Raw genomic sequence first — 15,236 nt, 5'->3', positions numbered from 1 at the left:
TACTAACCTGCTTGGCCAGAGTGGCAAACCCTTTTCCGAGCTAGCCTTGGCAACTGCTGCAACCAGGCTCCCCAGTGATGACCTTTTGGCACAATGGAAACCATCACTAGCTCAGTGCCCCCATCATGGTTGTTTTGCTGTGTGTAAAGTGGTCAGATGAAAAGTTGTAGGACAGAAGAGTACTATGAATTAGCTGATTGAAGTCATTGGAGGCAGCTACACATACTGGCTTCCTTGAGCTTGGAATTATTACTCTCACTGGCTGACATGAAGAGAAAACTCTGGCTACCTTTCAGTCAGAAAAAAATCAAAAAAGAGAAGAATGAGTGACTGATCTCTGTTGCTCCTTTAAAGAATGGGCTACTTGTGGCCCTCCAGGCATTTTGGCCAGCTGATCTCAAGATCCCTCACTATCAATATTGTTGGTTAGGGCTGATGGAAACTGTGTTGTCCAGCCCTGTTTTAAAGCAAGGCATTATGGACTGAATTTGACCCTGAGGGAAAAAGGAAAAGGGTGACAGTACTTCCATTGTTTATATATGAATGTGCCTTGATTTGTTAACAGGAATTGCCTAAAAGAGCTACTCACTATTAAATTGATTGATTGATTTATATATATTATTCTCTTATAGCATTCTCCTCCTCCATCTTATCCCCACAACAACAACCCTGTGAGGTAGGTTGGGCTGAGAGTCTGTGACTGGCCCAAAGCCACCCAGTTGCTCCATGGCTGAGTGGGGACTAGAACCCAGATCGTCTGAGTCTTAACCACATGCTCTTAACCACTACACCACACTGGCTCTCCATTGCAGAACTAACACAAGCTAATTATTTAACCCTTTAACATGGTTCTAAGTGCAAACCTATGTCTACTCAGAAGTCCCATTGAGCTTCATAGGATTATAACCTAAGATACCAGAATGGCTTTGTTGAACTGGAAGTAATGACTTTGCAGCTATAGTAAATTGAAGTGTAACCTTCTGACAGTAATTAACTCATGTCACTGCTATACTGACAGGAGGAAAAGAGTTTTATACACACACACACACACACACACACACACATATATGATTGGTTCCTGGGGGGAATGCTATGAAATTGAGACGTTATCTTTTTCAAAGATAGGCTGGTGAAGTCTGCAGAAAAAAAGGGTTCTCTAGATTATTAAATCATATAACTCATTTGCTTTTCTGGCTAGCCTTGCAAAATAATCACTAGATACTAAAGAACTACAAATACCATCTAAACGTTGTCAGAATGGAAGAAATTGCGCAGTTAAAAAGAAAGTTTGTTAGCCACATTGCCAAATACTATCACAATAAAATTCTCTTTTCCAATAAGAAAATAATGTCACCAAAGTATCTTATTGTTCACTGTAACTATTGTGTATTCCAAAGGCTTCATTTGATTTTCCTGCTTAGAAATAATAAAGGAAGAAAAATCTATTATTTTATTAGCCTACACTACTAGTATTTAGCAATTTTAACCTTTCCCCCAGTTTCTGATGCTAGCTTGCTGAGAGCCCCTTTGAGAAGTTATATCATTTGACACTGTGTGTCATAAAGAGGTCTTCCTCTCATAAACTGGAACCAAGGCAGGTAATTCCTCTGTTTTTCCCACTGACTTAATAAACACAAGCATTGCTGTACATTATTGTAATAGACACAAAAACTGCTTCCTTAGCTTCTTTCAGGGATACCCTGTAAGTAAGAACCAAAGAGAATTTATGATGGAGAGCACCAGTTAAAGCATGATGTGGGGAACACTGGCATTTTGCCTTGAAACCCTGCACTGATGGCAATGTGATCTAAAACCCAGTGGCAGCAATTATAGGTTCTGCTTCCTGCAGCAGCTTTCATTAATTAAAGATAATAATAGCAATGCATTTCTATTGTACTGTAGCAAAGTCACAGTACAAAGGCTGCAGCTCAACAACACATATTAAGGAAGCAATTTATACAATAAACCTCTCTCCCATTGCACACTAACATCTCAATCCCATGCCTGGTTAATTATGTTTCATATCAAGGGATGGATGGGAATATTGTTCTCTTGATAAAAAAAAAAAACTTATCAAAATTCACAAATAGCTTCATAGACAGGATGGAAAGAACTTGAGGCATTAAAAAGTAAAATGGCCAACTTTTTTTTCATTCCCATAATGTGTGCAAATGCTTTGATCTTAAAAAAAAGATTTAGCTACATTTGAACAACTGCAGAGGTGCACAATTCAGTGTGTACAAAATGTGAAGCTATGGTTGGGCAATGTCCAAGGGATACCTGCTATCCTTGGGGGAACCAACGCTGGAGACTGACCTTTAGAAGCACTAGATAGAGACTCTTTAAACTTTGCTTTCTTATAACAGCTGTCAAAAGGTGAATGGTTAAAAAGACGTCTAAATTTTGGCAGCTAGCTGCCAGAACTCCTTTTTCCTCAAAATAAAGTGGGATGCACTTTTGCACTTTCCTTAGTAACTGAGTCTTGGTGAAAAATTCAAAATGTACAGAACACTGATGACAGTTAAGGGGGAAAAATGGGAAAGATAAGGCTCTTGTGATGAAGGGGATGTACATCTCACCAACCCTGTTTCATAAGCAAAGATTCCCCAGGCTTTGCTTCTCCTTGACAGCAAGCCGTTTACAGCTGCCAAGAAAGAGCGGAGCAAAGAGACAGATAAATGATAGATTACAGATAGATCCCTATCTAGCTTAATACCCAGGACATGTACCTGATGCATTTTGGCTGCAGGTAGGCCCCAGGACATTGCCCAGCCAAGGCGTCCTACTCTTGCACCCATGGAACTACACACCTTGAAAGCTGTGCAATTGTAGCTAAGGAAGCAAAATGGTTTTGCACATTTGGGATCTATTTTTTCCCCAAGAAGAAAAAGAAATGGGTAGCCAACCACTAACAGTCCCTCCAATGTGCCACTTCAGGACTTTACTGGCTGTCAAAATGGAGATCACCACTGCTGGGTGAAACTGGGAAAAAAGCTATGGAAAGGGCAATCAGTTCATGAGCATGTTGAGGGACACCAGCCGGTGATAGTTGGCCTGAGGTGCCATTTGGACACTTCAGGGGAAGCTGGCACTGGTGGTACCTGGGAATGCTTGGCAGGAGGAGCAAGAGCAGGTTGCTGCTTTTGCCAAGACACAAGACACTTGCTCACTGCTTTCCTTCATCTGTTGTGTAAATGGACTCTCAGGTTCAGATGAACCCATCATGGACAAAGCGACTCCAACAACAAGTTATGGGTTCTTAGAGGTGCTTGTTGCTTGTGAACAAGCCACTCTGTGGGAAATGGCCCAGGGCTTGTATGCTGCAGAGGGGTGTCATGTCATGCAAATCAAGACACAGTTTGGTGCCAGTGCATCATTCTCCTTGGCTTATCTTACAGTTTTTCCACAACTTGAAAATGTGAGCATGGCTATGATATGGCTGACACACAAGGGATTCCTGTACCCCTGTATTACATACACAAAGATAATAAATTCTATAAGTGTGAGTTGGCACAGATCACAACTCCCACTTCTTCAGAATACAGTGGTACCTTGGCTCACAATGATCGCAATCATGCTTGGAAGCGGGGAGATGGCCGTGTTCTTTGTTGTTCTTTGTCACTTTGCTTCAAATTTTTGTGATTAAAAAAAATAGTTACAGAACAGATTAACCTTATTTATATTGAACCTTATGGGGAAATTTGACTTGGCTCATGACCAATTTGGGTCACAACCAGAGTCATGGAACGGATTTCGTGAGCCAAGTGTACCACTGTGCATGATAAAATGTGATTAAAAATAAAACAAATTCCTGCTACACAGAAATACTATGAGACAATATGTTAAGAGCAAATGCATCCAGTTTAAAGATTTTTAATGAGGTATTCCTAAGTCAGTGGTAAACAAATGTGCAAATGTAACCCTATTTAAGTGCATTTGATATGCCACAAGTACAGTTAAAATGCAGTGGCTATCAGAGTGTTTTCTTTTCCTTTAATGTGGGACATATTAGCCACTGGCATAAGCTCTAGTTTTCAATAAAAAAAGCAAGAAAATGTCTTTATTTTGTATGCGCAATTTTTATCTCTATCTTATGCATTTAACACAGTAGTACTTTAACAGTACGTGCATGTTTAGACAGAAAAAAGTCTCACAGTCCTCAGCATGCCCTATCCAGCCAGGAAATTCTTCCACTGGTTATCTCAGCTACAAGAAATACTGCTGCTCCTGCTGTTGTTTCTGTTTAAATAACCTGAAAACTAACAAATGCACATACAGCTTAGAAAAAGAAAATGAGAAAAGGGTGTAGAAGAATGACCTATATTTAAAGCAAAGGATTAGGCTTTGCATTTCAGCACTGTTAGATTGTGGAGAGAAGGAAGGAAGAAAGCAGGGGGGAAAAACCAAAACCAAAAATGCTATTTCAGTATTGATCAGTGAATGCCTGTGAAATGCTGGCATGCTCTCTAGAGCCAGTATTTAGGTTTGGAGGTTCTATATTCAATAGTTTAATTCCTTGGTTTCATACAGTTTTGCTCCATATACTTCCTATGAGTGAGACTATTCACATTTTAGCAGGGATTATTTGGCATAACTAAGGTTTCCTGTCAGGAGCCTCTGATCTTTTCACAGTTCAAAAGGATGTTATCTATGGTTTTAAGATCACTATAGCAGGAGTTGGCTATTTATTGATTTATTTCGTTTTCCTCTGAAAGCTTCATTTGACATTAGGAGTCAGACCTTGCACCAGAAGTGGCCAAGGGGGCAATGGACCTAGCAAGGGCCAGAATCCTTCTCAATCCCATTATACACAAACATAAGCAAAGTCTTTCCCCATTCACCTATACAGTCACAAACAATCTTTCTATAGCCTTTGTGCATTCTCTCTGTTACATACCCATATACAAGGTCCTCCCACCCACCCTACACTTTTCACACACTGCAGCACACACAGTCATGAGGATGGAAGGGCTAACCCTCACCAGGTTCAGATTTAAACATCAAAACAACTCACACTGTCTGCCACAGGTATTGGTGGGCTGTGAAGAGTGCAAATGTGAGAGAGAGGAGCATGCGCAGACATGACTTGCTCCAAGAGACATTCTCCATTTCACCACTGTGCTCTCCCCAGCTTGCCAAAAATCTGAGCAGTGGACTTACATTTAGTGATGTGGAGGGGCAATTTTGTAATGACTTGGGTAACTGTGGGATCTGCACAGAAGGTCTCTGCTGGCTGTATGCAGTTTGTGGCTCACTCACCTGCATGTTAGAGGGTTATTGTAGCAAACCTTTGTGCCTGCACTAGTTCTTGAATTGCTGTATCTATCCAGAAATAGGTTCATGGCAAAATGAGTCTTGTTTCGTTTTTGTCATAGCAAAACTAGAATAAAACTGTTAGCCAACAGATATAGATCTATAAATGAATAAATGGCTTCATTTAATTTTGTGATTGAATATGTACCGTCATCTCCAATTAATAGTGACCCTGTAAATGAATGCCCTTCAAAATGTCTAAGCAATGCTATGTTCTTGTAAACGCGAGTGTGGCTCTCTCCAGGGAATCAGTCCAGCTCATATTTGTCTTCCTCTTCTTCTGCCTTCAACCTTCCTTAGCATTATTGTCATCTACAGTGAGTTGATAGGCTGGAGTTCTTGTAGGGTCACTGAAAGCAGAAGTGTTCCTGAAATTCTGGCCTCCTGGAAGCATTGGATTTCTCACTTCTCTTAAATCCTCAAACCCCTTCACACTGTCACTCCATGCAACCGAATATCTATACCAAATGGCGCTTCAGTATGCATTTCAAAATAAAGTGGAAATTTAAATAGATATGCTTGTGTGTGTGTTTAAGAAAAGTGTGGCCTTGTGAATGCAAAGTGACAGAGAAGAGATTAGCCCTATTCTGAGGAGCACTTACATGTTGACTCTGAGATCTATGCAGGGGGGCCTCCTGTGTGAGCCATCCCTTAAGGAGGTGAGAGGGATGGCTGCTAGAGAAGGGCCTTTTCCGCAGCTGCTCCCCATATTTGGCATGCTGTCCCCAAGGAGATTCTCCTGGCACTTTCCTTCCTCCCTTTCAGCACCCTTTCAGCACCTTCCTTTTTAAAAAACATTTGAATAACTGATTGCCATGGACCTTTGTTTTGTATGTTTTGCTGTATTTATTGTTGTTTTTGATTTGTTATGGTTTGTATTATGTTTTAATTGTGTTTTTATCATGTGTTGTGAGCCAAGCAGGGGTGCTGTGGCACAATCGGGCAGCATACACATTTATAAATAAATAAATAGAGTCAAATGCCAGGTAGGCACATATGGGTTCAGGCACTCCCTAAGATAACTGGGGCCTAAACTGTTTAGGGCTTTATGTATCAACACAAGCATCTTGAACTGGGTCCAGGTCACAATTGGTAACCAATGAAAATCTTTCAGTATAGGTGTTATGTTATGAATCTACTTGTAAAGAGGGCCATTCCAACTAACCCTACCCACTGTTATCCTCGCATGCATTGGAAAGGGCTATCCTGCCACTCCTCCACCCAATAAAAATAGGTTTTATCTTGTTTATATTATTAGAATTTTATATTTATGTGTAGTTTTTAAAATGGGGGCTTAGTGTTTTTTTAGACCGTGTTTAATGGTAGTGCTTTTTTGGTAAGAAAAAAGGTGGCAGAACTCATGAAATTATTTACCTTTCACATGTAGTCAATCACTGTACACACACCCACACACGTCAGTTGTGTAATGAAACATAATGGTCGCCGCCCACAGTAAGCACTCAGCGCGCGACCACACGACCAATCACAAGCCGAGCAGCGCCATCACAACCAGTGCGGGCAAAGTGCGCATGCATCGGACTCGACACACAAGCAGCCCACATGCGCTGTGATTTTGCCACTGACCCGCTACGCTCAACAGGGCTATTCAAATCCATGTGGACCAAATATCAAATTTTCAAAAGTTGGAAAATCTGTTGAAAAAAGGTGCCAGAACTCCGTTCCGGTGCATTCTATGACAAAAATAGTACTGAATGGATTGTTATAAACCACCCAGAGAGCTTTAGCTGTTGGGCAGTATAGAAATTAAATAAGTAAAAATAAATACATTGAGGAAATCTTCATACTTACATCTGTATGTACACAAGCTTCATCACTACATATTTTATGTCATGCATAAGAGAGCAGATAAAGCTGACATTGCAGGTCCCTAAATACTTTGGCTCACTCGAAAATTCAAATGGAGACTGCAGCCAAGACATTTATGACAGAGAATTGGAAGGGTTGCATTGAAGAAGCTAGAAAAGATCATGAAGTGTAAGGAATTTGATCACTATGTAGGGGTGTGAAAAGCTGGACACTGAAAAAGTTGTTAGGAAGAAAAATAATGTGCTTGAAACAGGGTGCTGGAAGAGAGCTTTGCAAATACCCTGGACTGACAGAAGGATGAACAAGTGGGTCCGAGAGTAAATCGAACCAGCGCTTTCCCTAGAATCAAAAATGACAAAAGGAGGCTGTCCTACTTCAGGCACATCATAAGAAGGCAAAGGTCCCTGCAGAAGATAATCATGCGAGGGAAAGATGAACGCAAAAGAAGAAGAGGAAGACAAAATACGAGATGGACTGATTCCGTAAAGGAAGCCACAACCCTGAATTTACAGGAGTTGGGCAGGTGTTGGGAGCTGGGTTGCTTCGTTCTTCCTTTCAAACAACAGACAGTTCTTTGGCAAAAAGTACTTTATTAAAATACAGATAGCAAACTAATATCCAAGGCAGGAAGTGTCTCCGAGCATGCACAGAACAGTTGATTGTATCTAAACTAGAAACTATTTCAGTAACCCTGAACTTCACTCCTTTGGAGTAGGGCTACTTTCCTAGAACTATGGAGGCCTCTAGTTTGCTAGTCCTCCTCTCCTGATGCTGCACTATGCAGTCAGAGATCAGACCAGGGTCCTCTTTCTCCTCTCCCATGTCCCCTCCCTGAATTTTCAAACCCTGTCTGTTGCCAAGATCTGCCTGAACACCTGGAGATGACAGCCTTGGGATAAACTATTCCTCCCCCAGAATCTCTATGTCCACAGGCCTCATTTCCCAGGTCCCATCATACTCATCTGGAGTTGCTGCCACCCTGGCTAGAATGTATGCCAAGAATAACTGCCGGCTTGTGAAGGGCTGTGAAGGAAAGGATACTTTGAAGGACATTCATTCATAGGATCACCATAAGTTGGGAATGACTTAATGGCACACAACAACTTTTTCCTCTGCCCATTATTCTGACAAAAATTGAAGCATTCTGTCTATAAGAACCTTTTATGGGTGCCTCCTGTTAGATTTTCTTAATGGATTATGAAAGTTACATTTGATGGGTGAAAGATACTGCTGTGGGTTGCTTCTGTGTATTTAATTACCCTTCTGGTTCATTTTAACCCTAGCAGTTAGTGCCATCCCCATAAACATTTTGGAAATGGATACACCCATGCATTCAATTGTCTGTGCACTGTCAGCATGCTGATGTATCCTTTGGCTGATTATGCAGATGGAGGAGAATGATTGTGCTGCTCCTGCTTACAGCAAATATAGTTTATTTGAGATCATGATTAAACTTCTGGAGAAGTTCTGCTGTGATTATTTAACAAAATATGTAACTTCAAGAAATAAATAAAAGGAGAAAATATGATATCAAGAAGCCGCAGAAAAAGTTTGACCTAGAAGAAATGATAACAGATAAAAGAACTTTGAAGTGGTCAAATGAAATTCATACAGAAAGTAATCATATAGCTATCCAAGCATTTGATCATGCAAATATTTTCCTTTTAAATTCATATCAACCCCAACCTCAACCAATGATGTTGACATAGTCTGTGCATACAAGTAAAACTTAAAAGGAGCTGCATTCCATCACTAGAGAACTGTGTAGGTTGTCTGCTAGCTCAAACCCATATCTTGTTTTCCACCATGGCCAACCAAATGTTTAAGGAAAACTTAACAAGTACCTGAGCACAACAGCCTTCAGTTCTCCGTAACTGGTAATCAGTTGCATGTCACTTCTGAATCAAGAAGTTGCATATACTGGACAGCCATCTGAGAGGGATGGTTTAAATGGAAGGCCTGCACTGAGCAAGAGGTTGGCCCAATGGTTGTGTGGCCCCTTCCAAATCAATTCTATGATCATGACTAATAACTGTCAAAGGCGTTGTTCTTCATGAATTTGATTAATACCCTTATAAAGATACATATGCTGATGGTCATCAACACTTCTTACAGCAGAGAAGGATATACCTTAATTATTAATACTTACTTTTCCCTCATGAATTCCTGATAATCATTTGATTTGATCATTAGTATCAGATATGGAAAAACAAAATCTATCACTTTCTCCATGCTATGCATCATTTTACAAAACTCTGTTGCATGCCCCCACTCCACCACCAGCCACAGCCATATATTTAGGGCTTGTTTAGACAGATGTCTATTCTACAGTTCCCAGTGTTCTCCAGACAGTCATCCTAAATATGTACAGGATTGTGTCCTTGGTCATATAATCATTATACATTAAAATATCCCCAAAATTATACCCTTTTCTCATGAGGAAGTTGTACCATGCCCCTAATCATTTTGGTTCACACCTTTCTGCATCTTTTCTAGTTTTACAGTTTGGGATGTGATGACCCAAATTGTACCAAGTATTCCAAGTGGTGACTTGCATCTTTTTGTTGCAGAAATATATAGGAAATCACATAAGAAACACAAACGTAACTGTTTAACTGCTCCTATTCAATGAGATTTGGGGAGATTTATACATTCTAGGAAAGTTATCGGGTTATTAAAAAGTATTTTACAGCATATTGCTAACCATTGTTCAGAGAATGACTGATATTCAGGGCAGAAAAAGAAAATAAAGCTCAAATAAACACAGGGAAATAATGGTGGTTAGGTTTTTAAAATAGTAGATAAAGGAAAAGTCAGGTTCCTGACCAGTCTGATAGACTGCCAGTTCCTGGTGTCACAGCAGGATCGGGCTGGTGCAGGAGAATAGGACATGCTTCTAAATGATGAAAGCCAAAGGCCTAACTTGATCAAGAAGGAGAAGAATGTTTTAGACCCTGGCAAGGCACAGCAGGGAGCAGATTAAGGTGGCCACTTACACATCATGAAATACATGAAATGCATTCCTGAAAATCACTGAAAACTTGAATGAATAAATCTAAGCCTCATTTTATCCTACCTTTCCCTCTATTCTTTCTATAAGGTTTATGAGGACATTTGTGAATTCAGTTATTATATAACTCCCCAATCAAGCATAATTCCCTCCCAGCGCTAATCAAGACAGGACTCAAAATCACTATATTGAAATATATGTGGCAAAGACAATAGTCAGGACTTAGCTTTGTGCTGAGATTTCTAAGCTTTTAAAGTATAGAAAACATCCTCAAATACCAAGACGTGCTATTACCTTGCCAGCAAGCACCAACAGTTAGTTGCATGGCTATGTGTGATGGATGAATAGGCCAGTCATTTGTTACAAGGTAAGGTTCATACGTCGTGCCATCCATATACAAGGTAACAACCGGGAACTCAACGTTGACAACATAGTAGTGCCATTCTTTATCGCAAATCTAAACAATAAAAGAAAAGGAAATAATGTGTACTTAGTACTTGTTTTTATGCACAGATCTTTGGCACATCATCCTAAGAATGAGAATATTGTTGTATTCTGGATAGAAGAAAAAAATAGTCACCTTTTCACAATTCTTTTGGACATATTTTAATGCAAGACATTGTGCTCTACTTCAAAAGTCTTTTCCAAACTCAAACTCCTCCAAGCAACTGAAGAATATTTTGTGACTGAGCTTTTAATATTGATCAAACACAAATGCATTTCAAGATATATAGGAGAAAGAGAATACCAACACACACGCATACATGCTCACTTGAATTTTACCACAGTAGCATTTTTCACCTTTTGAATGTAAAATAGTCACTTTTTTAGAATACAGTGCAGCAAAATGGTGCAAATCAACATCTAAGCTCATTTCAGTATTACTGAACAACTCTAGAGATCTTTCTAAGCAAGAAGATACATGGGCAAGGAGGGAGCCTTGCCATCCATGTACATTCATTTAAGCATCAGAATAGCTCTTCCATGGGTGTAGGACTGTGCATGGGAGGATCTGTTTTATGGTTTTCATTCGACATGGAGAATTAACATCCAAAAGGAGCATTGGCTTTCTTGCATCTGTTAATAATCAAGTTTAAAGCAGTAATACCAGGTATCTTTATTCTAAACCAGTCCTGCCAGTTTAACATTCCAAAGAGTGAGACTGACATCACGGTGTGTGACTATGTTGAAATGCAAATGTTGGTGGAGCAAGTATTCGCTGAAGTGGTGCAACTAGGGGTGGTCCTTGAGGCCAAGGTCCTGGCCCCTGCAGCTGGAGGGGGGAGCAAGTGACCACCTAGGGAGCAGAAGTTGATGGGGGAAGCAACACTCAGGTCTGGTATCAACACCAGGACTGGCATGGCCATGCAGGGACCACCAGGACAGACACTGGCTGCCCTACCTTGCTTTTCTCATTCTTCTTGAAGAAAACATTTTATAACCAGGGTCTGTCAGTCAAGCACTCATTCATGCTTTTTTAACATTAAAAAATTGTTGTATTTGCCTACAACAACATTATTCCTGGATTTAGCATCAGAGCACTTGAAGCAATTACAGCTTTTTTTCTTCTGGTCATGATGGTTCCATGATCTAAGTTTTAAAAAAGGTTTAAATAAATAAATAAATAAATAAATAAATAAATAAGTGGGAAGTAGATATAAGCAGTAGTAAAGCAGTGGGAAGCTGAAAGTTGTAGAGACAACTGGAAAAAGCAAGAAACTGGACTGGACAGTTGCTACAGGCCTCTTCTTCTGCATGAAGAAGGAAAATAGGAGATAGTTTAGCATGCTGAGCTGGGCAGAAGATGTCTAGACATTCCAACCAGAGATAGGAGCAGCAGATATTTGTTGGTTCAGAATTACTTTCAGTGACTCATTAGGCAGAGCATCAGTGGAACCCCAATTTTTCCACCAGGCTGGCAAGTCCTCTTCTGATTATTGATGAGACTGCTGCGTATTTCGTCAGCCATGAGTACAGAGACAAACAATTCATAGCTAGACATTTATTTCTTTGTTTGTTTTCTTCTTAGTTGAGAAGCTGAGTAAGGTAACTTCGGTTCTAATTAGTGTATTTCACCTGTTAAGGCAGTTTTTATTTTATGTTTGATCAACCCTGTTAAAGTCTACAAATAGCTGAGAAGAAGATTTACATGGTCAGGGTTCTGCTGATTTATGCCACCACCACAGCTGGGATTTCCCAGGCACTGAAAGGCAGTTAAGTCCATCTGGCTGTGCTGTTAAGTCAGGGCACTAAGTGCCTAAAGCTTTGATTACACAAACCAACATGTGAACAAAATTCAATTATTACTCAGTTTTCACACATTTTCAAACACTGTGATATAGTAATCTGATTTTTTTAATGAATATAAAATATGCCTATAAGAAGTTTAAAATGCACTTTAAAAAAATGATGCAGAAACAGGTTTGACAACATATCTGTGTTTAAATTAGATGGACCCAGCACAGCTAATATACTTGACTTCAGGTGTTCATTGTACACTGAATTCGAATTCCTAAACTATGCTCTTTCACCTATTTCCACCTCTTGTTTTCCAGAGGATGCCAGTAATGCCAGTAATTCACTCAATTACTGTAATATTGTGGAAATCTTTGTACCACAATTCTGAGGGGCAAACATCCATTGTGAAAAAAATAGTGCAGATTTGAAATGAACTGTGTGACTGGAGACAGGTCATATGATGCTTAGAAAGGATACATATGTGCCCTGTTGGCAGGATATGGACGAATCCTGAGAAGGGGAAGGAGGCACGTAGAAGCTGAAACGGGGTACCTGAGGATAAGAGTGCTCAGGAAATGGATGAATAAGAGTCTCAGGGGCATGGTGGCTCAGAAAAGGAGGGGGACAACCTAGAAAAATGATCTAATAGTGAAATTAACAATAAATGCATTTGCTAAAAACACTTCCATGAAGATATTCTACTTATTCTAAGTCAGTAGAACTGATTGCTAAGTGCAGTTCTTTGTAATCAGCTGTAAATGCAACCACCTATTTGACAGAGCTGTTTTGTTCCAGTTGTTCTTACAAGGTAACTATCATTTCAGAAAATGAATGGGATAAATGGCCCTGGGTCCTTACAATTCTTAGGCAGGAGCATGACAAATATTTTTGAAATTTAAATAAAATTAGGCAAAAGAATAAAAGAAATAAATTTACTGATAATCTTTATTGCAGTAAGTGGACTATGTATAAAACCTGTTGCCATTCCTGTTGAATTATCTGGAAAGAAAACTCAAGGGAATACTAGCAAAAAATGCCAGAAAAAATCCAAATGTGTGATATTTAGAGTGTGTATTTAAAGGATTCAAAGATTCCTTTCCCCTTTCCTAAAATATGGACCAGGTAGCAACCAACAAAGAGGGATGTCAAGTGGAGACAAAATTCTATTTCAAATTGTGCTCAGCTAGAAGAGTATTAAGTTCAACACTGAAATAGGGCTACTCGTTTAATTGGATGTGTGTTGGGAGGGTAGAATTCGCTTTTTATGCTCACATGAGTCAAGTTTCTTACTATCCCCAACTGAATTTTTTATTTTCCTTCCAAGGAAATCAAAACTTCACATTTCCTGACTGAATTATCATGTTTTGATACATCACTCATATTGGTGACAGTCACTGAGCTTATTGATATCATGCAACTATGCTCTGCACACAACAACATCTCAGCATCCCATCCATTCCTGCTGGGCATGGCATCCCTTTTATTTAGAATCATCTACACGGCCTGGTTTGTCTAATCTGGGGCATTCGTCAGAAGGAAACCCTTATCAGCTATTGGTGAGACTCAACATTTAGCAACAATCAGCAGGCGAACCATAAAGAAGATTGCTGTGGAACAACATCTAAAGTAGACTTCACAATCTGAGTTTCTCCAGATAGAGTGGCCCAAAAGTCCTATCACCACTTACTATGTTGTCTGCCACTACAGGAAGCAATGTGCAAAATAGCCTAATGGGCCCATCAATAAATCAAAATAATATTTTATCACTATCATTTTTATCAAGTGACAATTTCAGATTTTCTGTTTACTTTCAGTGTTATTTGGATGCACATTATAGTTAATTACTACTGTGGTCTCTTTAATACACTTGATATTTTCCTTTCATGCATGTGTGTGTGTGTAGTTGTCCAACACTGTAAAGGAACTTCTGTTGAGAGTAAGGGTAGCTTCTTCGCACATTCAAAAGCACAGACTGTTTTCCTTGCTCTTCCTTGTTGCCTTGTTCTTTATTGAACAAAAGCACAAATCATCCTTCATGAATCTCTGAGCATGCACAATGCAGTTGGCTTGAACCCAATCTTGCACTCATCTCCAGGAATTCTCCTTATGAGTGTGCCTGGGCCCATTCCTTTGGGAGCGGACTTCTAAAAGTGAGCATGTCTACTCTGCATGTGCTAATCCTCTAATTGCCCTCCTTTGCTGATGCCCCATCATGAAGTCAAGAGACAGGGCTGTCTTGTTTGTGTCTGAGAAACTCCCTTGCTTTGGGTCCCGTCTCTTCATTTGTATATCTTGGTTATTCCCAGAAACTGCCAGCCTTCCTGGGGAGTCTGGCCTTGAGAAAAGTGCCTCTGCTTCTCTCATTTCAGAGTCTTGGCTTGGCCCACATTCCCAGGCTATCATCATTCTCAGGCACCCACTCCCACTCTGTTCTGCTTCACACTCTGATTCAAGCTTCTGAAGCCCAGCCAGCAGTCCTTGAGAATGAGCATCCAAAGCAGCCATCTTTCTTGTTCCCAACAGCATTGGCTATTGAGCTAAATAGACATAAATAAATAAATGAAGTGCAGAACATTCTGTAGCTAAATGGCAGGGGATATGCATCGAGTGCAGAAGGTCCCAATCACCAGTCTTTACAGATAGGGCAAGGAAAGATTCCTGCCTGAAACCATGAAGGCCATCCAGTACTGATAGCCAAGGGACTAGATGAATCCATTGTCTGACTAAGTATATTAGCTTCCTATGTTTCTAATGCAATAGATCCATTGTTGTCACATTCACCTCCTGTAGCTCGTCATAATGTTTGCTGTTTTTCCAACTTAGGCTTAGCATTCCCATAGCCCACATT

The 15,236-nt window shown here is 40.0% G+C and overlaps 1 protein-coding gene across 1 annotated transcript in view; it reads right to left on the bottom strand.

Moving 5' to 3' along the window:
- Window positions 1–15,236, bottom strand: part of CLSTN2 (calsyntenin 2) — a 253,636-nt gene that overhangs the window by 31,854 nt on the left and 206,546 nt on the right. Inside the window, exon 9 of the mRNA XM_044432738.1 lies at window positions 10,445–10,607. Within this exon, the coding sequence (XP_044288673.1) occupies window positions 10,445–10,607 (163 nt within the window). The remainder of the gene's footprint in view (window positions 1–10,444; window positions 10,608–15,236) is intronic.

This window comes from Varanus komodoensis, unplaced genomic scaffold (assembly GCF_004798865.1).
Source record: "Varanus komodoensis strain SLA01 unplaced genomic scaffold, ASM479886v1 scaffold25, whole genome shotgun sequence".
Taxonomy (NCBI): Eukaryota; Metazoa; Chordata; class Lepidosauria; order Squamata; family Varanidae; genus Varanus; species Varanus komodoensis.
The sequence above is the reverse complement of the archived record's forward strand: the minus strand, read 5'-3'. Positions and strand labels throughout refer to the sequence as shown.